The sequence below is a fragment of the Diceros bicornis genome, chromosome 8 (assembly GCF_020826845.1).
Source record: "Diceros bicornis minor isolate mBicDic1 chromosome 8, mDicBic1.mat.cur, whole genome shotgun sequence".
In the NCBI taxonomy this organism is placed as follows: domain Eukaryota; kingdom Metazoa; phylum Chordata; class Mammalia; order Perissodactyla; family Rhinocerotidae; genus Diceros; species Diceros bicornis.
In genome coordinates, this window is record NC_080747.1 from 73,124,076 (window position 1) to 73,150,946 (window position 26,871).

At 39.5% G+C, this 26,871-nt stretch overlaps 1 protein-coding gene across 1 annotated transcript in view; it reads right to left on the bottom strand.

Moving 5' to 3' along the window:
- Positions 1-2,177: 2,177 nt before the first annotated feature.
- GPRIN3 (GPRIN family member 3) overlaps positions 2,178-26,871 on the bottom strand; it is a 65,544-nt gene continuing 40,850 nt past the window's right edge. Inside the window, exon 2 of the mRNA XM_058547506.1 lies at positions 2,178-13,148. Coding sequence (XP_058403489.1) covers positions 10,695-13,034 — 2,340 coding nt within the window. The 5' untranslated portion in view covers positions 13,035-13,148 and the 3' untranslated portion in view covers positions 2,178-10,694. The remainder of the gene's footprint in view (positions 13,149-26,871) is intronic.

Below are 26,871 nucleotides of genomic sequence, written 5' to 3' on the forward strand. Positions count from 1 at the left end.
TGCTTTAAACAAAAACGGAAATGCATTTAAAGTCACAATTTAGGTATCTCATAGTCATATTTAAAACTATTCTTAATATTAATCTAGATTTACAAAAAGTTTACTAAATAGAAGAAGGTGGCAAAATGCCATCCTTGTTGCAGTAGACCGATCAAGTTCAAGTACAGGAGAAAGCAAAGCTCCACGGAGGAGGAGAAGGAACCAAGGTTTGTTTTGCCTGTGTCATTTAATCCACACAATTTTGCAAAGTATGTATTGTTATCCTCAATTTACAGATGAACACACTGAGCCTCGGAAACATTAAGTGACTTAGCCAAGGAATTTAGCTTTAAAGCTGAAATTTGAACCCATGCTTCTTTGGTTCTAAGCCTGGGTATTTGCCACTATATCTTTTTGCACATCCAATTTACACGTGTCAAGTATCTACCACTGAAAAAAAAATTGACGGAAAAACAGTGTGCATTTGTATACAACACCTCCCAAGGTTGAGACGCGTGTGGAAGTGCCCAGTAGAACGTTTGGCGCATAGCCATTATTCTTTGTCTTGACTTTGGGCAAAAATAACATAGATAACAAGCAAATACTTTCCAGCCCTTTAAGAAATCTTATCTTGCTTCTAAACACCTATAACGTCTTTGACAATGACACTCTGCTTAGTTTTTTTGAATGGCAGGCCAAGGTTTCTGTGCAGTTTGATTGAGAGGTGTCAAGTGGGAACATAAAAAGACACAGGGAACTATCATCCTTGAGATGCCAGTACTCCCACCAGAAATCTCTCCGAGCACTTTCAGCTGCCATCCTGACAATTTGCATTTCGATTATGTTAGTCCTCTATACTATATTTAGAAAAATCGGCTGCAGAATTAAGATAGTTCTAAGGGTCTAAAGACTTTAAAACTCTTAGCTCACTGATTGTCTAGGATGGTGTTGAGGAAAATTAAACAACGTTGGTATTCATGAGTTCATTAAGGATGTGTGGTAGACCAAAAGTGATCCTATATGGTTTACAAAAGGCAGACCCTTCACAAGAAACAAGAGGTATTTGGAGTTCGAAATCAGTCCAGTGAAGCTAAGAAGGCTGCTCTTGTGTTTACTACCCAACATGAAAGATGTGGATGAGTGAGAACAGTTGGCCGGAAATGGCATCTAATGAGACAAACTCTGGCTGGTGCGACAGAAACAGCTACAGGCGTAAGACAAATTATCTCAGCCCCCTGGGGACTGTTGCATGATCCAACTTCTCCATGAAGAGCATTTATATCTTTGGAAATGCACAAAGTTTAACTTTACCAAGAATGAATGTCTAAGTACACATGCGTTAGATAATAGCAGACTTAGGACATCATTTTAGGCTGAAATAGAGTGTATTTATACACAGAGTAGTTGGAGGAAGAGTGTGGCCCTTGGAAGTTTTGAAGCAATCACTGTTAAAAGCTCATGGAAAATTCACTAAATCATTTTTTGAGACTTGGGATTCATAAACATTGTACCTCTTCCACTCTACAGTTCCTTGATGAATTGGAAAACAGATTTAAGGCGGCAAAACGGGATCCAATTATAGTGTTAGGGTTATTAATGGTTAATCTGGATTGGAGGACATTGCTGGGCTTTCTATCTCCTTCTAGGAACCTAGACTCAGGACCCTGACTTATTTACCCAGGAGTAGGCAGAGAGGCTGAAACGACACAGCACGCACCTGGATGGCCCTGGGTAAGAGGCTGTTAAACCTGGACATGAGACAATGTAAGCTTCAACACAGGTGGTCCATGCCATCACAAAAGTAGATGCGCCCTGAACTCCCACTGCTTCCTGTATTTCCATGAATGCTAAGCTCTTATCACTCTTACCAAACAAGAACAAAAGTACATACGTGTACACACACACACACACACACACACACACACACACTGCTATGCCATGAAGAGCAAGAAAAACCATGCTTCTGATGACCTGCAGGCATGGTGAATTCTATGGGAATTCTATTTTAATTAAAGGAGAAAAACGTTTCATTGTAAATACTTTCAGCTCCACTGCACATTCCTAGCAGAAGTGTGTCACACTGAAAATCAACTGATTCTGAACATCTAGGGCTAAAATAATAATTTTGACAGCAGTGGCAAAAGCAATAGCAATAACAACAAAAAACAAAGACAGTAAATTTTAATCTATATTATGTTTATTATGGAAAATGAATTGCAAAAAAGTCATATTTGAAATGTTTTCGAGGGTAAAACTAAGTCATCAGTTGAATTTCATTCATTCGTCCATTCCAAAATCAAATCCAAAATGAGGGTGGAAGTATCTCTAATTCCAAAATTTTGATCTATAGCTATATAAATCATAACATTCCATCTTTTTTCTAGGAAATGAAATTTTATTGGTAGGTCAATTTCTGGAGGATGGGGACTTTCTTGACTAAACCATTTTATGACTTTTGTATATAGACATCATGAACAGATAACTTTAGATTCTAATGTTGGTACATTCATAAATGGAATTTCATTTTGAAAATTACTGGTTCTTTAGTGATTTAATATTACACTACACTTTTGGTCATTCTCAGCTGAGTATTTACACACACGAATGATTCTCACATTGACAGCTATAATTTTTCCGGGTGGCATTTAAAGTAATACACATCTTCCAAAATAATTACATAAATTTATCTTTTAAGCAGCAGTAAATATTGACAAACATCAAGATTTCAGGTATGCAAACAGGTATGTTTTTAGTAGTTAAAAAACATAGCCAGCTATGGTTGTAACTGTAGTGTTCTTATGGTTGGTTAACCTTTTCTTTTTATGTAAGATATAAAGATGGCACAGTCATTCTCTAAAACATAAATATATATTACATGATATTATTAACTTTCTACTGACGGGTGGTTATATTTGCACTTTACCACACAGAATTCTCTATTAATGGGCAATTCTGATATTTCCATTCATAACTTCAACATAATACCCAGCCAACATAATTTTTAGTGTCAAGGAATCAAGATCAAATCATATTAGGTTTTAGGAACCCGATCAGACTTTCTGATCTTTAATAGAGTATTTCCTTTTAGAAGAAATGAGAGAAACTCAAGTAACATCAATTCACTGATGTTGTCTAGTGTTGACAGTCGGTGGCTAATGACTCTAATCTTGTTATCTAGTCCACACAGCATCACTTGTTATCATTAACAGTAATTTATTTGAGTCCATCTTAAGAAACTCTCAGTTGCTCATATCCTATTATCCTATCAATATCATCTGCAATTAAAAAAAAAATTTTACTCTTTGACTTCTCTTGGGTGTTGCTAAACATTGTTTTGCTGATTTCAAGAGAAGAATGCCTGCAATCATTTTCCACTTCGAGTGATTACACACTTTTGAAATCTAGGAATATATCTCTGAAAAAATGTAGGGCTTTTATCAGCCTGTGCAAATAAACACACTAATAAATACAATAATGGAGTCTATAAAACATGATCGATTTTCCCCAGTGTTTGTCATTTCCAGATATAAAATTAGGTGCTTAAAGAACAGCATTAAAACTTTGCAGCTGTTCAGGTAGCAGTCTGCGCCTCGGTAAGATGCTCAGTAGGTGTTCACGGCCCAGCGGGGCTCGGCTTTCCTAAGCACCAAATCTGCTACCAGGGAGTAACACCACTTAACGGGGAGCATCTGATCCAGTGTTAATATATGTAAAACAGAACAATCATGGAAAGGTGCAGTTTTCAATGAGTTGTTTTAATTTGTGATTTATTTAAATATACCAGTATGAATAAAATGCATTTGTGTGCATATATATATATGTGGGTAAGCTATTTACAGTTATGTTATGTATACATTTTTATGTGTAGAAACCGAAAATACACATTGATTAGCCCTTTTGAGGCTTTTGAACAACTGTTTCTTCTTTCTGCTTTCCTGCCACTGCTTTGAGGATTTAGATAATTCATACAAGGTATGTACACAATCACACCCATAGTATGTACATCCTGGCCACACACTTAACACAGCGAGGATGTGTGAGGAATGTAAACCATCCCGGTGGTCAAAGAACAGACCTTACCTGTGACTAATGGCGTGGGTAATTAGCCCTGGCATATTTAGGAACATGCCAGTGTACTGATTACTATGTTCAGCCTTTATGATAATTATGTTATCTACTCTGGGAGATGATTAAGAAAAAAATAAAACAGCCCTTTCTGACCTTCAAAAATGAAAGGACAAATTCTGTTACTGAATACACATGCACACTTTTGTTGGCTTTATTTATTCACTTTCGTACATGTGCCTACCTGATGACAGAACTTGCCCTTAAAAGGGGATCAGCATGTTATTTTTTTCTACACATAAAAATAGAAAACCAACCACTCACAGCCTGTACACACTTACAGAATGTATTGACGTACTACAACCGGCTACAGTATTATGCATAATGTATTGTTTACACATTAGTACCGCAGAGATACATACATTTAGAAATGTAGTAATTGTTAGTATATTTCTTTCTTGAGTTGTCAGGCCCTGTTGACCTTTCTTAACCTCCGTAAAACGTATCTCCAGACACCCTTAAAACAAGAATTAGTTTCTTCTCTCCTCTAGGGATTGAGGAGTATGACTATAATACTGCGCTTCCTAATTTACCAACATAATTTTGAGACATGATGGAAAAGATTATGGAAAATAATTTACTCAAAGATATGGTTAAAATAAATGATAAGGAATCTAAACTGAAATCATTAGGAGATACCGATAAAGATGAGTAAGCCCCTTCTGCTCCTTTAATAGTTTGCACTGTACATAACCTTTACGTGATATTAAAAGCAATAATACAAATCAGAAAAAAAATTGTCTTACTGCTTAAAAGTTTTGCTAAGGAATAGTCAATTTAAGTTTTAAAGTAACAAAGAGTAATGCTAGCAGCAATGTCAAAAAGCAAGCTATAATTTTCACCCCAGAAATAAGTGGATGACATCCCCACATCTGAAGAGATCAAGAAAGAAGTTAGCATTTCTCTCCCATTTAATTCTCCTTAACACGCTTAAATCACTACAGTATCTCTCATCATAATTATCACCATGCTAGTTGATCATCATACCTTTTTCTGAAGTGTAAAATATGTGATTTTTATTCCTACTGTTTTGCAGCCAATCGATTTTGAGCTTGAACCCAAAGATACTTAATGAAGAATTAGCATTTAGAAACGCCCGTCTGGAACATCATTTTCTGGAAGGCTTTATTTGAGGCCCCTTTTGATATGAGTACTCATGTTTTAGTTATTTTTCCATCTGAGAACGCATTTTTCATAGCTAAGGCCAGTAATCCTCCAGGCAGAGTTAACCGAATTGCTTGTCTACACGCTAGCGTCCAGGAAGAGTAATTACCATAGAGTTGACCCCTCCAGTTCCGGTTGGAACTGTCTTGAGTTTTAAGCTAGCAAGACTTTTGGTGACTCCTTTTCTCTCATGTCTAGCATTAAAACAGAGATGTTAACCACATGCCTACTAGTGCTCACTAGGCTGTACCTCTTTATGGAGTTTTCCCAGCAAGAAAGCAGAAATTATGCCTTTGCTTATTTTATCCTGTGTGTTACAGTCAGTCTTCATGGAGCAAACCATAATTATATCACGGTATGCCCATAATAGATGCACTTGCTGGTATAACTGCCTCTTTTTGGCACATTATTGCTTGTCTTTAATTTCATATTCAACAATCTTTATTCTCATGATTAGTATCTGAGATATCTGGGTCTTAAAAAACAAATCCCACTAAACGTGTAAATGACATCTTGTTGCACCATTCTGGCCTCCGCAATCATTTCACCAAGGCCCACGGTTATTTAAATGTCCTTTATAATTATCATCACCTTGATATACCTAATAGCCAACAGTAATTTTTCAGGACTTTTTGTTGTTTCTATCTACACATATATACAGATGTATTGGATTTACTTTGAGAGAGGTTATTTGGTTGTGGCAAGTGAGTAGATTAGCTGGTGAGTGCTCACAGTTAAAAGTAGCAGTAATGACCTCTGGCAGATGTCACTGATTACTTGTGAGACAGAATTTTTCCATCTCAATCCATCTTCATTTATGTCCTTGGTCATTGCAAATCAAGTTTATTTGAGTTCTGTAGCCAAGGAGAATTTTTTTTTTTCCCCGAGAGTGGGATAAAGTTCATGGAAATCTGTTTCAGTATTTACAAGACTCTTTTTTCCCCTTTTGCAAAAATGTCTAAAATTTTGTAGCCATCCTTAAGCCTGTGTGTCTGCACAGATGACATTTATGATTACTCAGCCAGCTGCAGAGTCTCATTAAGAAGGCCGTAGTGACAAGGATGGACAGGAGATTCAGCACATCTCCTGTCATTTGCCGGGTGGCAGCAGCTGCCCCGCATTTGGAGAGATTCAACCAAAAGGGCCACACATGGCATCAAGGAACATTGCTAACAGAAAACAAAATGCCCAGATGTGAATATAAAATAGTAAACACTGAAGCAGACGTGGACAAAACCTCTGATTCACTGTGTAGACAAAACAGGGGTGGGGACAAGATAGTCATCTCGTTTATCCAAGATACTGCTGAGTTCACTGTGTTATTATCGCAAAGGGAAATGCGCAGGCCTCTTTTCTCAAACACCACTTAGGACAAAGCAGGAGCGAGTCAACAGCGTCATCTCCATGGCAGCATTGTAGACAGTTAGTCAATCAGACAGGTAGAGGCCTACACAAGGCTACAATGGCCCAATGTTCAGTAAAAACATATATACGTATATGCAAACCTTATCCTAAAGGATTGTTTTTCTTTATACTGATTCTTAAAAAGTAGATAAGGGAAGTGGTGAATCATACCGTACTAGAAGTGGACAAAATTTTTAACACTTGCTCAATACGTAGGAGGAAGAGAAGATAATTTCTTACATTTTGGCAGCAAAACAGTAACAGAATGGATACAGCGAAGGCCAAACAATTTACACTGATAGCATACACTCGCATATATCCTCTGTAAACAAATTTTAAGTCACATCATATTCTATTTTTCATGTAGTATTTACAGGTATTTCCAGAATGATGGGAACTCCCAGTAATGAAAGGAATAACATTAGAATAAGCTAGGAACAGTAAAACCTCAACACCCTGGGATGCAACCAAAAGCATTTCCTCTTCTGCTTTGTACTTTAAGAGGGCAAGCTCCTATTAAGGATTTGGTTCCAAAATTCAGCCTCTAGGGAATATGTTACACATGCATATTTAGTGCAATTTATTTCAATTTTGATATTTAACCTATAACATGGAGAACACTGGTATCCAAAATAATGAATATCAGACAATTCTAAAGATTAAAAAATCATCAAAAATCAAATTATATTCAGTACAGCTGAACTTGTCAAGGTAGGAACACATATGAATGTATTTTATAAATATCTCATTTTGGATGCAAACAAAAAGGTTTCTGGTTAACTTTCACCTAGCAAAATGTTCAGCTTATGCCACTGATCCAAAACACAAAGGTTAATTAGGATTTTACTGTATGTACAGTAGTTGGTCTGTGGCATCAAAGCCAACAATCCAGAAAGACATAATTAGAAAAGCATTAAAAATAAACATGTGACAACTGAAGTGATGACATTTTTTCTCCTGGTCATAAAAACAGCAAAATCAATATTTAAATAAAAAATTCTAGTATTCACTGAGTAAGCTGTATAGCATCTTAACATTTCAAATGTTTCATTATCTTTCATACACTGTGTTCTAACTCATCTCTCTTTTATTATTGGTTTAAGAAACAAAAACAAACCACTTTCAAACCACTGCATGTCATGCAGGTAAGGAACAGCAGAGCAAGTTCAAAGAGTCTGCCACGCCGGGAACATTGTTTTGCAACTTCATTTGTTGAACAAACCTAAGGAGTCACACGTGATGTACTGAATGTCTACGCTGTCACAGATTGAAGTGAAGGGAAATTTTCAGATAAAGGCTTTACTGTGAGAATACCTAGGATATCACAATGCAAAAACACTGCAGTCTTGAATAGGCTCCTATCTTACTCATCCATTTTGATGATCAATTTCTGTTACTGTTTTTAAAAGCTGTTCCTTCTATAAGATTCAATAGTAACATGAAAGCTTTTGTAATATTTTGTGACAATCTTTAGAGTGTGGTAGAAGTTAAAGATTAAAAGCAAAAAATTAAAGATTAAGAAGTAAAGGTTAGTTCCAGCACCAAAGAAAACCAGTTAAAGTTAGTACATCAAACATTAAGTTTCAATTTGAGAGGCACAACTACAACATCAAATTTAGTTTAAATTAAATTAATTAATTTAATGTTCGACAAACGCCTACAACTCTCTTACGCCTCTGCTTCATTGAACTATTTATAAATCATGTGGTTACTCCAAACTCATGAAAATAAATATTATTGCCAGATGCTGAATTCTTCCTTTTCTCCCATTTTAATGCAGGAACAGCCTGTTCTAGCCACTTCACAGCAGAGGATAACCTGGGGCCCACCCATCTGGAGTGGGTACTGTTGACAGCTGCTACTGTGTACACAGGGTGTTCTCTGTGTACGCACAGCACGTATGCCAACAGGTGAGGGAGACAACCAGTGAGCGAGAGATGGAAGTCAGATTGCATGCTGGCAAAGGCGTCTTCTACTGACGCAACAAGAACACTACTACGAATGGGTATTTAAGGCCAAAAGAGAGAGTTTTAGACTAAATCTCTAATCATTAATAGTAATTTGATTGCTAATTAGATGATAATTTCTACTTTAGATAGCATTCTTAATAGAAGCCAATTGGTAAAATACTGAAAAATATGCCTTATTAAAAAATTCATTATAAGTTCCAAGTATAACAACTGTAATTACATTGTCAGGCTCTGAGAATGCTGTGACTGTGGTCTACACGTATGCAGGCTTCATATCAGTCCAATTGCTGTGAAAGATATCAATGGCTATTTACTAATGTAGGTTGTGTCCAGTGTAGCTTGTGGTGTTGAAGTAGAGGTATGATTTTCCCTCATATGTTCAGAATCTGCAAAAGAGAATTAAAATAGAAAAAAAAAAAAAAAAAGCCAAAACGGAGATGGGAGTTTACTACACAAATGGCATTTATGAGTCTCTGGAGAGAGAACACACTGCCAGACACTGTGTTCTGGCTCATCCAGGGGAACGAGTTCAGAGAAGGCAACCAGCACCCCTCTAACGTCTGACAGTCTGATTTTCTAAGAGCAAGGTGGAGACCAGCGCTCTCCCTACAGTGGCTCCAGGAGGAGAAGCCTTCCCGGGCCCCAGCTCATGCTCCTCTTCCACACTCCCTAACCCTCAGGCCATTGCTGGTCATCCCAGCCAATGCCCTGCAAGACACTCATGGGTCCCAGGGACACGCTCCTCTTGTGGAGACAGGCGAGGGCTGAGCTCAAACAGCTGCTTGTGTTCTCAAGGACCACAGCTCACCCAAAGCTCAAACAGTGTTCTAGTAAAGGCCGCTTCTTTTATTGGGTTCGAAGGACGAGATATGATGGTATTTCTCTTAAAATCAACAAGTTTGCAGAAGTTATCTTTTTACCACGGATTAGAAATTTAAGCAATCAGCTGATTCTAGTCTACATACAAAAACTGTAAGAAAGCTCATGTTCTACTTGGTGCTGCCTTCATTTTCTATTAGAAGCTACTGAACCAAATCAAAAGAAAATCCCAAACTACATCCTTTTTACAAGTGTCTAAATTAAACATATTGTTTTTGTTACTCAGGGGGCTTTCCTTTTTTCAACACAGAAAAATGAGTGTTTGGTAATTGGCTATTTATGATTCCTTACCAGAACCTTAACATTCTCAGTAGAATGTTATTGGAGAACACTTGTACAACAAAATTTAGCATTATCAATAATTTGATGACTCTCTTCAAGAATTCAGTCGTATGTCCTTCCTCTCGGGTAAGGAAATATGAACTTAATCTGGTCATAATCACAGAGAGGCAGCTTGCCTTCAGTGCAGGAAAATCTATAGAAATAAATTCATGTTTTACGTGGGTAGTCTTCATGTTCAAAAGCTTAGCTAATTTTCCTAATATAACTTTCTTACATTTATTAACAGGTATAACAATGTTTATAAACAGGGTTCTCTGCAGATGTTTACAAATATTAATTCCTATTTGCTATTTTATGCATTTAAATGCTTTTATTCAATGTCATCTGAGCCAAATTTGTTTCAACTTTTTACATTACAGTTCTATCACCTACTTAAAGTTTATGTGGTAACAGCATTCTTATTGCAACAGGACCAGGAAGTATAACAGTGTTTTTGCTAACAGTGTTTTTGCTATTTTTAATATAAAGCAGGGACTTTAATGGAGATACCACAGTGTGATAAATTGAGGCAGTAATACAAAATGACCCATGTATAATGATAATGATAGTTCTATAAGCCACATGATATTAAAAAACCCAGTGAATATTGTTTCCTCTTAATTAGGGTCGTAAAGCTTCAGTGAAGATTGCTTCTCTTCTCTTATTCTAATTGAAATGATATTTTTATTTATGGAGCCCCAGGCAAAGGACCTCACAATTCTCAACAGCAATTTCCTATAGTTAATACTCGCTTTCTTTTCCCCGTCTCTCAGGAAAAAACTACTTAGGCTTTGACACCGGCGGACACTCACTAGACGGTGAATGCCTGCGAGGGCTCCATACATGTTCCTTTCAATCTAACACAGAAGAAGGGGCAGGACGAACACAGCAGTTGGGGCGTCGGAAGTTCTGCAGCATGGACTGGAGCACGCTGTGCTGCCTTCCTTTGAGCTTTTTATTTGAAGAAGCATCTGAAGAAATGGATCTCCGGGTCTGGCTGTTTTGAGCTTTGACGAGTTTCTCGTGTTCTCTGATCTGTCTTTGTAAGTGGTTCTGGATCGCGACCCCCAGGGACTCCGGGTCCAGGGAAGCGCCGTACACTTCCCAGGTCATGCCCTGCTCGTCCCACACGACGTCCCTGACGCGCTTGGACTGCTTCAGCGGGAGCTTGGCGTCGGCGCTCAGCTGCTTCTTCTTCTCGCCGGCGGTGAGCCCCACCTGCGCGGCCGCCGCGCTCACGTTGAGCTTCTGCTCCTTGAGGAACTCGCTGACGCGGCTGGGCCGGCGCGGGCTGGCTTTGACGGCGCGGGAAGGGGTCCTCTTGCCGGAGCCTGGGCTGGAGTCGCCCATGGAATCGGACGGCAGGCTCAGGCTGGCGGCTGTCTTGGCCTGCCTGTTTTCCTCTTCGGCGCCCTCCTGGTTCCTTCTAACTGGGGAGGGTGCGGGACTGGCGGCCGATCCTGTGCCTTCAGTTTCTTGAGATTTAGGATTGAGCAGTAGGGTTTTGCCCTCTGCCCCTGCCCTGGCATCGAGGACATCCGTGCCGCTAGACTCTCGTTCTTGTACTATCCGAGGAGACGCAGGCTTCTTCTCTCTTGCGTCTCCTTTATTACTGGGATCTAAGCTCCGGGTCTGGTCAGCTTTGCTGGCAGGGCCAGCGGAGTTGGAGAATTTGCAATCTGGGTCTGTTTGGTGGCCATTTGTGGTTTTCGCTGCAAGCTCGGATGGCTTGGTTTCAAATTTCCCCGATCCATGACTTGTTTCAGCTTGACTGTCTTCGCTGAGAGAAATCTGGTCAGTGGGGCTGGCTTTCAGGGAGCTAGAGTTAGTTCCTGAACGCTGTTTAGAGGTGTGCTGTTCCCTCGCTGGGGTCATTCCTGCTGACCTCTCATCTTGACACGTATCCTGAGCATTACTGGATGCCACATGGATTGAGGAGGTTTCAAGGACCTCAGCTGGTAGGCTCACTGATTTACTTTCCCCTCGGAAAGCTGTGGAAACAGCTGCAGCTGCCTGGATGTGCACCTCTGGCATGATGCCAGGGCACCAACTGGACTCCTGGGGGGCGAGGGTGTTGTCAGACAGCTCCAACGGGTGGCTCCCGCCGCCGCGGCGATGGCAAATGACACGCAGCTGCTCTTGTTCAAAACGCTCAGGAGCAGGCGTTTCCTTTAAGAATGCAGTGAGGATGCTGGGGCTAGTGGAGACAGATCTGCTCTCCACACTCGCCACCGCCTGCACCTCAGCATCCTGCCGAGCCGGGTTGGGAACTTCCTTGATCTCACTTTCAGCTTGGTTGGTCATCGTACCTGCTTCTTTGAACTTTGACACCTGATGCTGTCCTGGCAGCAGCACCTTCTCCGGATCTGGAGGAAACGTCGACCCTTTGCTAGTAAGGTGGGATGGTGGAGGTGTTACAGAAGTCACAGCCTGGGTGTCTGAGGTGGTGGCCGAGGGCTGTTTGTTCCCTGAACATCCATCTTCTCTTGCTGGAGATTCACAGGACCTGGTCTGGGAGTCACAAACAGCTCGCTGCCTCTCCCCGTCAGGAGACGATGCATGACTGGACACCTTGGCTGCTGTATTTGCAGTTTGCACCGATCCCTGGATTGTTTCTTGAGAAGGAAAATCACAGGGCACTTGATCTTTGCTGCTGCTACGAGTGCCCCCCACAGGACAACTTGGCTTCTCAGGTTGCTCCCCATCTGAGGTTCTCTGTGATTCCCCCAGGGTATCTTCAGGTCCTGATGAGGGGCTGGCGTTGGGCTGGTCACCTGGGATGGCCTGGTGGGTACGTTGATTGGCTGGCATCGTAAATCCTGCGTTTATAAGATCCTTTCCTGCTGCAGAACACAAGCTTGGTGCTGTGGGCTCACTGCTTCCTGGCAGCCGGGTATTGCCAGGATTGTTGAGTGTGGGAGACGCTTTCTCCACCTCGTTGAAGACGCCAGGAGAAGACATGTCTGGCTGGGTGGTCTCATGCTCACAGGCCTGCATCAGGGCCTCAGCGGCTGCCCTGGGGCTGAGGTCTGGTTCTGCAGGAGCGCTGGGAAGGCCATTAGTGTTCTTACACGGGAGGGCCGGTAGAGGCGGAGATGAGGCAGCCTGCACCTCTCCTAAATCGTCTTCTTTTCCAGAAGCTGCGATCAGGGAAGTTTTAGCCGATCTCAGAGAGTCAGGTACAGTCCCCATGGAATTTCTCTTCAGGAAAACGTCAGAGCTCTTCCCTGAGCAGTGCTCCCACTGGGAAGCAGTCGTAGCTTGGAGTGAAGACGCAGTCAGAGACGAATCCTCTGAAGGACCAATCTGCAAATCAAGAGACACTACCATTAATACGGTACCGCATGTAAGGATTGAAACTACACCAAACTGTCATTTGTATAAGATCTCAATAAGCACATTAAACCTTTTCTTCCCATATCTGTTGATATAAAAATAGACCTTGGGAAGAAAGATTTTGGGAAAAATATTTTAATTATGCAAGTATTATTTTGATACATTAGTTTCTGCTTGCATCCCACTGCTGTTTAGCAAATAGGTTTTTAAAGTATTTACCGAAGCATTTGATTACCTCAAAAGTTGTTTGTGTAATCTGATTTACCAGATATCAGAAAATCTTGTAAAGCTACTGTAATCAAATCAATAAGTACTGAAATAGGCCTAAACAGATATAGGAAGTAGAATATCTAGAAATAGACCCACATATAAATGAGGATTTAATATATGACAAGAGAGGCACTTCAATTTAGTGGCAAAAGGATAGATTATTTAATATAAAGGGCTGGCAAACTGTTTATTCATCTGGAAGAAAAGAAAACTAGATCTTTATCTTACACCAGCTCCAAAAATAAATCCTAGATGGATTAAAGGTTAAAATGTTAAATAAATAAATAAATATCCTGTAAGAAAATCTAGGAACCATAAATATAATCTAGGGACAGAGAGGGTAGGCTTCTTTTGGCAAGGCAGAAAATACAGAAACTATAAGAAAAAGTATAAACGTAGGAGACTAAATAAAATTCAAAACTTTTGCATGGCGAAAGATACCATAAAGAAATACAATAGATGTGAAAAAAAAAATGTTTGAATTCTAGAGGCCAGGCAGAAATGTCTATAATATAGCAGAAGCTCTTAAAAATTTACAAGGAGACAAAATAGTACATCGGGAAAATGGATAAAGAATATGAAAACGCAGCCTGCAAGATAGGAAGCACAACAGCCAACAAACTTATGAAAAGATGATCAAATGCATCTATAGTCAAAGAAATGGAAATAATGTAACAATGAGATTTTGCTTTACACCAATCGCACTTGCTAAAATTAAAAAAGAAAAAAAGAATTATAACACTGTGGCCTAGGGAGACCCAGCAAAAGGAAGTATTTTTATTAATTGTAAGTGCAAATGTGTATGGTTACAGCTTTCTTAGGGAAGCAGTTCAGTTTTAAAACTAAAAATATGTATGTCCTTGACCTATCAATGCCAACGTTATTAATGGAAATAAAATACCAGCATATATAGATACAGGTACAAGTATGTTCACTGAAGTACTATTTGTAAAGGCAAAACACTGGAAACAAACTGATCTCCATGAATGGGGGACTGGTACACTAAATCATGACATAGCTCTACTGGAGAGCATTATGCAACCATTAAAAGAAACAATTAATGAGGCTATAATTTTTCACTTGGGAGGTATTTCCCCAAGGTATGGGCGAATGAGAAAAGCAAGGTAGGGAAAGGGCTATATATGTTTTCATTTTTGTAAAACAATAATCTAAAACACTCCATAGGTATGTGTTGTGTGTGGGTGCAGATATGTTTGTATATGACTATATAAAGTCTAAAAATATTTAGAAGGAGACATATTAGGTGTTAAATGGAGGAAGTGTGATGAGTTGGGGACAGGGAAAGAGAGATGGAGGTACCCAAAGGTGGGAAGATACTGAATTTTACAAAGTACATCTGAAAATTTATCTGTATGTGTTTACATATAAACATTTTTTTGGAAGAATAACCAAGCACTAGGTGATGTAGATGGAGCAGTGGTTCAGAAATCAGTGGATGACTGTTTTAATGTTACCTCTATCACTCATAGGCTCTGTGACCTCATGCTAAGCACTGAATCTTTCTGGACCCCAAATTAACTCGTTGGCAAAATGAGTTATATGATTTCTAAGGACCCTTCCAGCTCCAAAATTCAAGGATCCTACTTCTTTGCATGTGATGGATAATAAATCAAACAGCACAATCTTAACTCAGGCTATAAAGGGTCAAAATAAGGCAACGGCAAATCTGTTCAGGTCCAGATTTTGAAAATATATCATTTTTATCTTTTGGTTCAATGTTATTTGGCTGATCTACTATCATATGAAATCTAACAATAAATCCAACTTATTGGATAGCTCTTCCTTCTAATTTCATTATTCATGTTAATGGTTGAATATTTTCCCATCCTTAATCTCAATCGCTTTCTGCTCATTCAAACTACTTCCCCAGGTTTACATCCATTTCTTCCTTTCTGGAGTTTTCTGTTGCACTCACTTGCTGTGCCCCAAGCTCTGTCTTTCCCTCTCCCTCTCTCACATCCGTTTTATTACACCTTCCTCCCACTCTCTGCCCCTCTCATCCTAAAAAAGCCTACCCATTCTTCAAGGCCCCACTTAAATCCCCTTTCTGTTCTGAAGGCCTCTAAAGCCTTCCAGTCATAAGTCTCTCTCTCTTTTTAAAATCCTACAGCAATGGTCATCTGTGTCCCTTGTATTGTGCTTTTTATGCACTGTTTTTGTACCGTTGTTACTTGTATAAATGCCTCATTTCTCCGAAAGTACTTCAAGCCCCAGGAGAGAAGGGGACAAGCTTATTGATTCCTTCCTGCTCACTCCACAGGACACACTGCAGAGTCTTATGCATGAAAAGGTGTTAATTGATCCCATTTCCCTCCAAAATGGTCATTATTAATGCCCTGCCAAACTTCAAAATAATAGGAAATTTTAACCTATAGCATGAAATATTAATGAAAACACAAAAAGAGTGCTGTTTTTGGAAGTAAGAACATGGTTATTCTCATTTATTAAACTTCATATATCTGTAATCCAGGTTTAGACAATGAAAAATAAGTACACTGGACACCTGCTACAAAAAGCTGGAAGGTGTCCTAAAGCCAGGAGTACAGACTGTCTCCTGTGTCATACACCTGCAGCCAAGAAACCTGGTTTGCCAAGAGGACTCTACAATACGAACGGCTCAAAGTTCAGCAACTGAAAGTCAAGAGACTTAGAAAAAGATGAGGGACTTCATAAAGCTCTCAGAAGCATTGCATTTACTTCCATTTCCCACAGATAGCTGATTGTACTAGTTTAACTTTGAAAGGGTGTTTTCTTTTGTTTGCTTTGTTAATGTAGGGTAAATTATCCATCAATTCAAGAATCAAGAAGAAAAGCCCAGATTGCTTGGCTAACACCTGTAATTAGAAATCTCTTGATTTATGGGCAGAGAGGAAATCAACACGACTCACAAACATATCTGCTAACACAACTGTCACGCATCTCCGTGCACCCAGGAGAGACAGCCTGAGACAACCCCCCAACCCATGCACTTTCCCCTCCCCTCACCAACCAAACAGCAGAAATCTTTAGTCTCCAATACGTTAGACACATAGGAGATTTTAAAAGCGTAACTACTCGGTGGTTTAGAGTGAGGAGTATATGTCTTTAAAATCAACCAGAGTCCATTATGATAAGATTAAACCTCTAAAAATGAGGTTGCAAACAGGTGGCCCACAGACTGATTGAATCCCTCCTGCCGGTGTGTGTGTATATATGTGCCTGTCCTGCGTGGTTTTCCCCTCCCTTCCCTCTTTTTCCCTTTCCCCTTTCTCTCTTTCCTCCTCCCTCTTTCCCTTTCTTTTCTTTTTTTGTCTTTTGAATTGAAGAAATCTTTCATAAAAATCCAGATTTTGCACTCACTTCTCTTTAAATACTTGGAAGCTATGCATTTCCAGATAACGACACTAGATGGCGCTGATAAGGACTGGTCCCCGTGAGGGCATGGTCTCTCCAGGCGGCCCATTCCCCACCCGCCCTGCTTCACTGGTTTACATTACCTTTCCAGGACCTGGGCTCCTGTGGGCAGCTGCGTTTGACAGCTTTGCTCTAAGAGCACTGACGTAGTAGTCTTCCCAACTGAAATTTTAGTCCTCTGAGGGCAGTCTGGCATTGCATTTAAGAGCATGGACCCTGGAGCCAGAATCCCTGGATTAGAATAGTTCCACTACCTAGCTCTAGCTCTGTGTGCTTGCGCAAATAACAACCTCTCAGGCCTCAGTTTAATCTATAAATTGAGGATAATAATAATAGTACTGCCTCACTGGGATGTTGTGAGGAATAGATTTAGCCTTCAGAACAGTGTCCTGGCACATATTAAGCATTTTATAAGTGTTAGCCTCTTAAAAAACTCAATATTTAAGCTTTGATCTGTGTTAAGGAAAAAATTATTCTGACACTTGTTAAAATGGTAAGGAAGGCTTTTATTGCGATAAGTGTCCAGACTATGGCAGGAGGGGAGAAAGGTCGAGCTCAACTCCAAATACAACAAGAACAAGTGGGGATTTATAACCAAGGAGCAGGTTGGGGGTGGTCAGTGGATGGAAAATGATGGAGAGGAGCGATCGAGGGTAGGGGGTTCTAGCTAAACCGCTTACAGGACTCGTGCTGAAGGCAGGCCAGGTGATCAGCGATCACCTGCGGGATGGTGGGGAGGAGGAATTTGATTGGATGTTGAGGATGATCAGCTATCAAGGGTGGGAGGATTCTCTCTAAACTGGCTTAGCAGGATTCTTGCTAAAACTGGACTCTGCAAGGAAAGCCATGGAAGATGAAGGTGGAGGCCTAGTTGAGAAGAGGGCTCAGAGGAGCTGAGGAAAGTTTGGTCAAGGAGGGAGTGTTTGTCATCCGCACTGGCAGTTATGGATTTTCTTCTAAGACTCTGTGGCATCATGAATTCTTCCTGAGTTGGTCATGAATCACACAGAAGGTAATGCTATCTCTAAGGGAGTTTGTCTTTAAGTTTGATGGGAACTGGACTCTCGAGAGCAGCTCCCCGTTAGCGCTTTTGCCCTTAAAATCATGCACAAAGATTTAAAGCCTTGTTCTGGCAATGCAGCAGGCCTGCAGAGTAAACACTGTCCACCTTCTACAGGGAAGGAAACCGAGGCCCAGAGGGTAAGTCACCTTCTCAAGGCTATAATTCCTGTTGAACTGAATTCTAATGGATGCTAATGTTTGGGCCCCTTCTGTGCTGTTTCCTTATTAGCTGTAATTCTGGAAAGAAAATGGAAAGAAAGGAAAAATTAAAAAAAAAACTATATATATATATCTCTAGAGGAGAGGGAGTCTTCTTTTTGCAAGTGGTTTGCAACTCAGGGGCAGCCTGGATGGCTTTAACACTGACTATAATGACATTCATAACTGGTCACTTGATGAAAAGCCTGGCTTGTTGAAAGCTGACACCGCCACTGCTCATTCTGAAAATAGTGGGTTCCACTGCTATGCCGTGCCACATATTTTCATAACAGACACCCACGCTTAATAAGACAGGCGGCAGGGAATCTCATCCGTTTGTGACTTGCTCCAAAGCTGCTCTGGTGGGAAGAGCATTAAACAGAAAGAATGGAGAGACGCTCGGCGGCCCTGGACCAGCAGGATGCTGAGAGACTGCAGGTCATCGTGATAATTCTGTGGGCAGCAATTACCTTTGCCCATGTTGTTAACCAATTTCACACAGGGGAGAGAGAGGGGCATTTTTTTTGTGGAGGCAAGCTCAATGATCTGGGCAAGAAGTATCATCAGACAAAAAGAGAAACAACAGAAAACTCAAAATACATAGCTTTGAAACCATCTGACTAATTCAGGCTGATAGAGATCCAGGCAGCACAGAAGTTCTTGCTCTTCATAATGATGAATCCCCCAGACTTTTCTGAGAAGCTGATGAAAACTAAGGGCTCTCTCTCTAGAAACACACGAGAACACACACATACATGTATGCAGATAATTTTAGGGGATTCATGCCTGTGAACCTTTCCAAGACTGCACATTAATATCCTTTTGTCTAAGGAAAAATGTCACAAAATTAAATTTACCTGCCTCAAGTTGTTGTTATAGAGCTTAAATGAAATAAGTTAAATACTCAGCATGGTTTTTGGAACATAACAGATAACACAATCATGAATTATTATTATTTTGGCATCATTTACCTAAGAAGGCAGGAACTATGCAATGTATTTTATAGAGAGTCCATATTAAATGATCCAACACTTAAATAAAGATAAAGTTTACTTTATCTTCTCCTAAACCCCCGCCTAACGACTATCATTTGAAGAAGAAGCTTTTAGCTAACTTGAAAATTAATACAATAATGAGCTCTATTTTTTTTAGATTATGTGGGAGATGTGGACTTTTGAGTTCTTTCTCAGCAAAATCAAGACTCAGGTCTTAATAACCTTGAAAAATTAACCCCTCAATAGCTCCAATTTCCTACGGTGGAGATAATTCATAGCCAAATATCAAAGTTGCTGTTTAAAAATGCCTAAAATAAGGTTTTTTTTTTTTTAAAGAAATTTGAACACTTCTAGGGAAGAAATTATTAAAATATTTGTTTTGTTATTTTTTACCTTCTCTAATCAAGCTGGCTTTTATCATTTACTTGGTTTGCCTGACATATCTAAATTTGAATGTTTTCCTTCTTTTTGTGCAAGTCAGCTTTGAAGGACTTCAATTGCAAGCTTATTTTAATTGCCAAGAGAATGCAACAGGATCTCAGGGCTAAATGGTGGTTAAACAACAAGCTATTAGAAATAAACTAAGCAGTTCTGCATTTGTATTTTTTTGCATTTGCATTTTAAAATCTTGTGTTGATACGATCAAAGCCGCCCTGCATCCCAATTTTCTGTGGGATAGATTTAGCGCCACTCAGCCTCACACACTAGGATCCTCATCCTTGCTTTGCTCCTCCCTGACCTTGCCGACCGGCCGTCCTTTTCCCTGGCCGCCACACGTCCCCACCCCATGGTTCTCATTAGAAGCCGGCCTCCACTCCACCTGCTGTCCCCAGGTAAAGTGTCTCCCCACCCACGCCGAGACCCCTGCTACTGGGCTGCAGCTGAAAGCTTTTGAGCGATTTCTGCTTTGAGCTCATGTCAGACACCAGCCACGGGTCTTTCCTCCCAGCCCCACACTTGGATCTTTAATCATGTTGAACGATGGGAAGGTGTCTGGTGGCACTATTTGCGGTGATGGAAAGAGATGTGAAAAGGGGGTTGTGCCAGGAGCTGCTCAGTGGGCCCTTCTGCTCCTAGAGAAACAGGGAAGCCCAGGAGAAGGCCAAGTTACAAAGTGGACCGACGCCGCAGTGTTGCTTTCTGCTGTCTGTAAGGAGGGCCCGCGAGTCTGAGGGAATCTGTGGTGCTCTGCTCTTGAGAATGAAGAGTTTCTTTGCTGAAGGCAGGATCTTCTTTGGGTTTGGTCTGAGAGTTGTGATTTTAAAAAAAGAGAGAGTCAAACAACCTGTCACTCTCCTGCATTAAAGCCTGTAAAACACTACATTTTACATCATGAGGTGCTTAAACGTTTTGGTTTTTGCCCTTACGCAGATTCCAATCCATCTGAGGAGACAAGACAAATTCAATCAGAAGCTATAAGTGAGCAAGAGTTACTTAATTAAGTGACTGATGCTGTGGTAGTAAACTACACTTTATAGAAGTCATATCAGGGGAAAGGCCAATATTACTTATTCCATCGACATTTCCTGGTACAATTCTTCCGTAGGATAGAAAAAATTGCCTGCCTAAGACTAAAGAAAAATGGACATTTGAAATCAAAGAAAGATGAGGCAAGAGTAAAAAAGAATAGTCTTTGATTAAAAATAAAATAATCCCTTAAGTCACCCAGAAACAATTAGGAAGCACTGTTAACAACCATTCAACAAGCTGACTGCCTACTTCGTGCCAGATAGTCAGGACACAAATATAAATAAGATACATTCATGTTTTTGAGGAGTCACGGTTCCTGCAAATCATTAATTTCAGTACAACACGAATGTTGTAAAAGAACCAAAAAGCAAAAAAACAGATATACTATGGAAGCACAGAGGACTTATCATTTTATTCGTCACAGACCTTAGGTTAGAAAGAGTGGAGAATGCTAAGCTTTGTAAGATGTATTTAATATGATCGAGATGAGGTAGATGTTTATCTAGGACAGATTTTCTTACCTCTGCACTACTGTTCTTTTGGACCAGAAAATTCTTTGTGGGGAGAGAAGGCTGGCGGGACTGTCCTGTGCATTGCAGGATGTTTCGCAGCATCCCTCTACCCACTGGATGCCAGCAGCACCTCCACCCCCGAGTTGGGACCATCAAAAACGTCTCCAGACATCGCCAAATGTCTCCTGGGAGGCAAAACTATCCCCAGTTGAGAACCGCTGATGTAGAAGGGGAGTGTAGATAGAAACATCCTTGGAAGGAATACCTGTGAGTTGATGTAAGAGACTTTGAACCTACTCCAGCCAGATAGGAATTAATGATACAGTTGTCTGCTCTCAAGTCAAAGATAGTGCTCTTCATACTCTACCTGTGAGAATGCAAATTAGTACAACTTCTAGAGAGAACAAGTTGACATTTGTCAAAGTCACATACACTCTGACCCAGCAATTCCACTTTAGGTACTAACCTGTGAGTAAAATAAATAACTGTGCTCATTGATATATGACAAGGTTATTCATTGTATAAAATAAAAGATTAGAAGCAATCTAAATGTCCATTAATAGGGAGAGAGTTAGTTGCAAAAATTATGGGACTTTCATATAATGGTATAAGAAGTGCCATATTCAATAATGAGGGAACTCTTTATGTATTGATATGCAACAATCTCCAAAATACATTAAGAAAAACAACAATAGCTAAAACAAACAAAAAAATACCCAACAATAATTAAAAAAAAACTCATTAGATACCAAGCAGTATATTTAATATGCTACTATTTGTATTAAAAAGGGAAAAATGAATATCTTTTGCTTGTATATACATACGATATCTCTATCACTCTATAGTCTGAATTTTAAACTATATAATGTATTATCTATTCAAAAATAATAAGGAACTTAAAAGCTGGTGCTCCTCACCTAGGCAAAACTGAACATGCATGGTTTTCTATCAGTGATGATGGATTTACGCTGGTCTATCCTTCCACACACTTTCCATCTGCTCTTTGCTATGCAAGGATGTCAGCCTGGCCATGCAACTAGTTGAAGGAAACCATAATTTCCTTATCCATCTCGGTTATCTACAAGCTCCAAGCTCGGTAATGTAATTATTTTTCAAAGTCAACAGCTGAGAAATGCTTTTTAAAGTGAAGTCTGTTGGGTCACAAAATAGAGTTTACTTAAGTTTGTTTTCCCAGACTCTCTGACTCCTGTTTATCAGTTGATTTCTTCTTTTCTTACCCCCTTTCCTATTCTTGGTAGCTCTAGTAGTTGGTCCTCAAATTATACATTCTTGAAACAATAAATCCAAGGATGACCTAAAGCCAAACTCTATGAAATTGGGTCAAAACATCAATGAAAATGATTAAGAAAAATTTATTTATTTTCTCTATATTATGCGAATTGACTAAATGTCAAGATATAAATTTTAGAAAACATATTTTAATTGCCAGTTATCAAATCCACCTCTTCTGTCGCTACCAGGCTTAACTGAATTGATCATGTCTCACAACAGTGCCATATCATACCACTTGGTCTTGTTTAGCCAATTCCAAAAACTTAGCCTCCACTTGCTGTTAATGTTATCATTCTAAAACAAACATACAAACAAGACAGTTCTCTGCGCAAAACAATTTTAATGGTTTCATCACCTATAAAATTAGATACATTTTCCTTAGCATAATTTAAAAACTGTCCTATGCTCTCTGCTCCATTTATCTTTCAAGACTGGTGTCCTCTCTCATGATCATTTGCCAGATCTTGTATATTACTCAGTTTTCCTACAACAAGCTTCAAAGAAGGATTATTATCTTTATTTTACAGATGAGAAAACTGAGGCTCAGAAAAATCCAGCTCACCAGAGCTGTACATTAAGTGGAAGAGTTGGAATCCGAAACCAAGTGAGTCTAATTCCCAAATTCTACTGCCTCCAAGAGAACAAAATGGGAGGTAAAAATAATTCATGACGTATGTGGATAAGAGAAAAGACAGTAAGTGGTAAATTTGAAAAGCGTTTTTGAAAGATGATTCCTCCCTAAGACCTTTTCTGATAACATCAACCAGAAGCAATTGTGCTGTCTCTCATCTCCTGTAGCAGTTTGGTTATTGTTTTACCAACCTCAGGGCTCACATTTGCCTCATCCTTTGTGCTCCAGACAGAGGGCACAGCTAGTGCAAAGGCAGGAGTCGTGGGGAAGAGCTAAGAGTTCAGCAGGCAGTTGCGGCTGAGTAGGCAGGGAGGTTAGAGAAGTAAGGTGGAGGGATCACCCGGGGCTTCTTTCTGTCTTTGCTCTCGTGTCACGTTCTCAGTGAGGTCCCTCCAGACCAGGCTACTGTTAAATACAAGTCCTCTGACTTCCACTCTCTGTCACTTCTGAAGTCCTACTGTGCTTACTTATAATTTTTTCCACAGCACTAATCACCTTCTAAAGTACCAAAACATTTACCCACTTATTGTGAGTATTGTGTATTGACTGTCTTCCCTGCTGGGATGTAGGCTCTGAGAGGGCAACACTTTTTGTCAGGGAATAGGTGTCTCGAGAAACGCAAAGGTGGGTTTGGAAGCAATTAACTGTTTTTCCAAGTTGTTTCTTTTGCTTTTGTGTGTTAAGGAGATGAAACCACCAGCCATCCTGAAACTGACTAAGCCTCACCACAAGAGCTATGCCCATGAACTTTGCCTTATTTTTAATGCAAAGGTCTCTCCAGGAGGAGCTTAGGCCTCATTATGCAGAAGCATGTTCTCCAACTGAGCCTGTGCAAGCGAATACCCACCTCTCCCTTTTGAATATTCATCCCCCAACCAAATAAAAGTTCCTGCTTCCCTTTGTTTGGGGACGCCATGACTTTGGAAATGATCCCTCATAGCCTTCTATTTGCTGCAAATACACTTTACTTTATGAGACAACTTCCACTGGTGTAGAGTCTCATTTAACTCACCAGGAGGTGAGCCCACTTGGTTCAGTATTATTTTGTCTACTTTTGCTCATTGATGTGCCGAAAGCGCCCAGTGAGGTGAATAGCTCATAGCGCGCTCTCAGCAAATGTACTGAATGAAGGAATACTGCCTTTTTCATTTTAGCCTGTCTTCATAGCATGCCACGGTTTCTATGATTTTCATTTAGCTTTTACTGACTGCATTTGAGGATAGGTTTTTCCCTAAAGACATACATATGCAAAGCAACCATACATTCTGGATGTTTTTGGGATAATTGTAGTTCAAAATACTGAGTTACATTGCTACCATAAGTATTCTTATACTTGCCTCAATTTTCATTTAAGAAGATATGTTCTTAGTATAAAGGGATATATATGTATCAGTGTTCTTTTTCAGCTGGCTAATTTAGACAATAAATTCTACTCCTCTGCTGTGACATCTGCTATGTATGGAGACAGGCAATTTGTAATTCCATCACTAGATGGGGTACATCTCATTTGGGAGCTTGTAAGTAACTGATTACAATACCTGTTTTTGCTTAAAATACTTAGGAGAAAGTGTAATCTATAAATAAATTTATAGCAAAATGCCAAAAATTAAACAATATCCTTTCAGATTTGTCCTTCCAACAAATTATACTGGAACATTTGTAATTATACTGGAACATTTAAAACTTTGTGATGAATTCACTAAGATAACACTGGCTAGAAACATATGCTACACTAAAATTCCAGATTACTATGATTTTGTACAAGGTTAAACATTAAAATGTTGTCTGAGTTCCAATAACATTTCAGCTAATGCTTATTTTACTATGCTATTGATGGACCTTCCTTTCCTCCCTCCCTCCCTCTTTCCTTCCTTCTCTTCTCCCCTCCCCCCTTCCACTTTTTTTTGTTGGTATAGGCCTAATATAATTTATTTACCAATATTTTATAATAGATTATAAGGCAAGAAAATAAATTAATATGCTGTTTTTATTACTTATAATTGTAACAATGCAATATACTTTGTAGCTAAAATTATAAGATGCAAAAATTTTTAAGAAGCTTCCTAGGTGAAGCTGACATGCCTGCAGAGTTAAAAATCACATTATATGATACCATATTCAGCTAAATTAACACAAAACACCATATTGTTGCTTATTTATTTGGCAAAGTTAAATACAATGTTTAATGGTTGCCATGGTGGGGTAAGAATGGCATTCTCAGTCTTGCTTATGGGAGCACAAATTGATGAATAGACGGGAACATTACAAATATCTATACCCTTTGAACCAATAATTCTATTTCTGGGAATTGAGCCTAAGAAAGTAAACAAAATAACTGGTAAGGGTTTATGAAAAATGAGGCTCATTGCAGGGTTACATAACTAAATAACCTCCACCTAGCATATGAGCTTTCCGTTCCCAGGCTGAGAGTTACTGATGAGGCCCATGACTCATGAAACCTTGGCAGCTGGTACACCCTCTCTGGTGGGCCTGCTCGGTTCTGCTCCTATCACTTACGTTGTGTGATGGCCAAGAGTCAGAGGCTCTTCCCGAACTTGTTAATGCCGGTTGTTCTTGTTCTTATTACCACAGAATTTGACTACAATTATATAACATAAAAAGGATGAAACATGAATGCAAGATTATTTTTGTTTCTTTGAAACTAAGTTGAATGCTTTGGTTAGTCTTGACAAAGGTGGGTAGCTAAAAAAAATATGTAGCTATTGAATTAGGAGTGAGTGAGACAACTGTAAACTAGATGAAAATAATTGTAAACACAACATGTTTATTCTTAATTAGGAATTATTTGCTTCACTATAACAAAACTGAAGTAGAAAAATATTGAGGGTCCCATATTTTATATGTTTATATAAGTTAAATAAATTTATATAAGAAAGAGGATACAAAACTCTAACTCATGGTTCCATCATCAAAGAAAACATCTTCCCTGTATAAAAGGCTACTGAATGATGCAAATTGAAATGTTTTAAATTGGAAGAAAAATCTTAGGAATATATGTATCATTTTCATAATTTCTCATTTTCCCTAAGTTTTGATAAATTGTGTCAATAAGTTGTTATGCTATAGGCTGCAAGAAATATACATCTAATATAATATGTAGAGAAAATACATATGTAGAAAAAATATTAGAAGGAAATATACTAAAATATTAGTGGGTTAATATACAGCGGGATTACAGGTGATTTTTAAAACCCTGTAAACATAGTCTTATTTCAACTGTGTAAAATGCAGCAAAAAATGTAAAGAAGAGTAGGAATGGAGAAACAAGATTACTACCAAATCGAAACCCGTAGCCCCAAGGTTTCCCCATTTTATAATCCATGTCAAATCTTTGAGTTTCCCATTGCAAGAATATGCACGGTGCAAAAATAGGAAGCATGTCCCTCTCTGAAGTGCGCTTTTAGATCTTGTATTATCTTGACGCACTCTGGGTCTTCGGGTATTACACGAGCTTTTTACTTTGTCTAAACCAGTTCTGCACACGAGGCCCAAGTATCTAATTAGACTCTGCTACATATCTGGGAAGAAATCTGGGGTTAAACCTGAGTCTTACATGTTGCTGTTTTAGAGTGCTTACCCAGCTTTAGAAGGGTTACAATCACCCTGACTTAGAGCTCATGAGGCTCCAGTTCAATAGCGTTAACACGCCTTTCCTAGGAGTTGCTCATCACTGCTCCTCATTGGTCGTTGACATTCTTTCCTATCTGGGCCCCAGTCAGTCTCTGGCATCCAGTTTAAGTCATTTAGATGCCACAGTCATTTCTCTTTGACTTCTAGTTTTGAGAAATATTATCTCTACTTTCTGTTTTTTTAATATCTATGAGTGC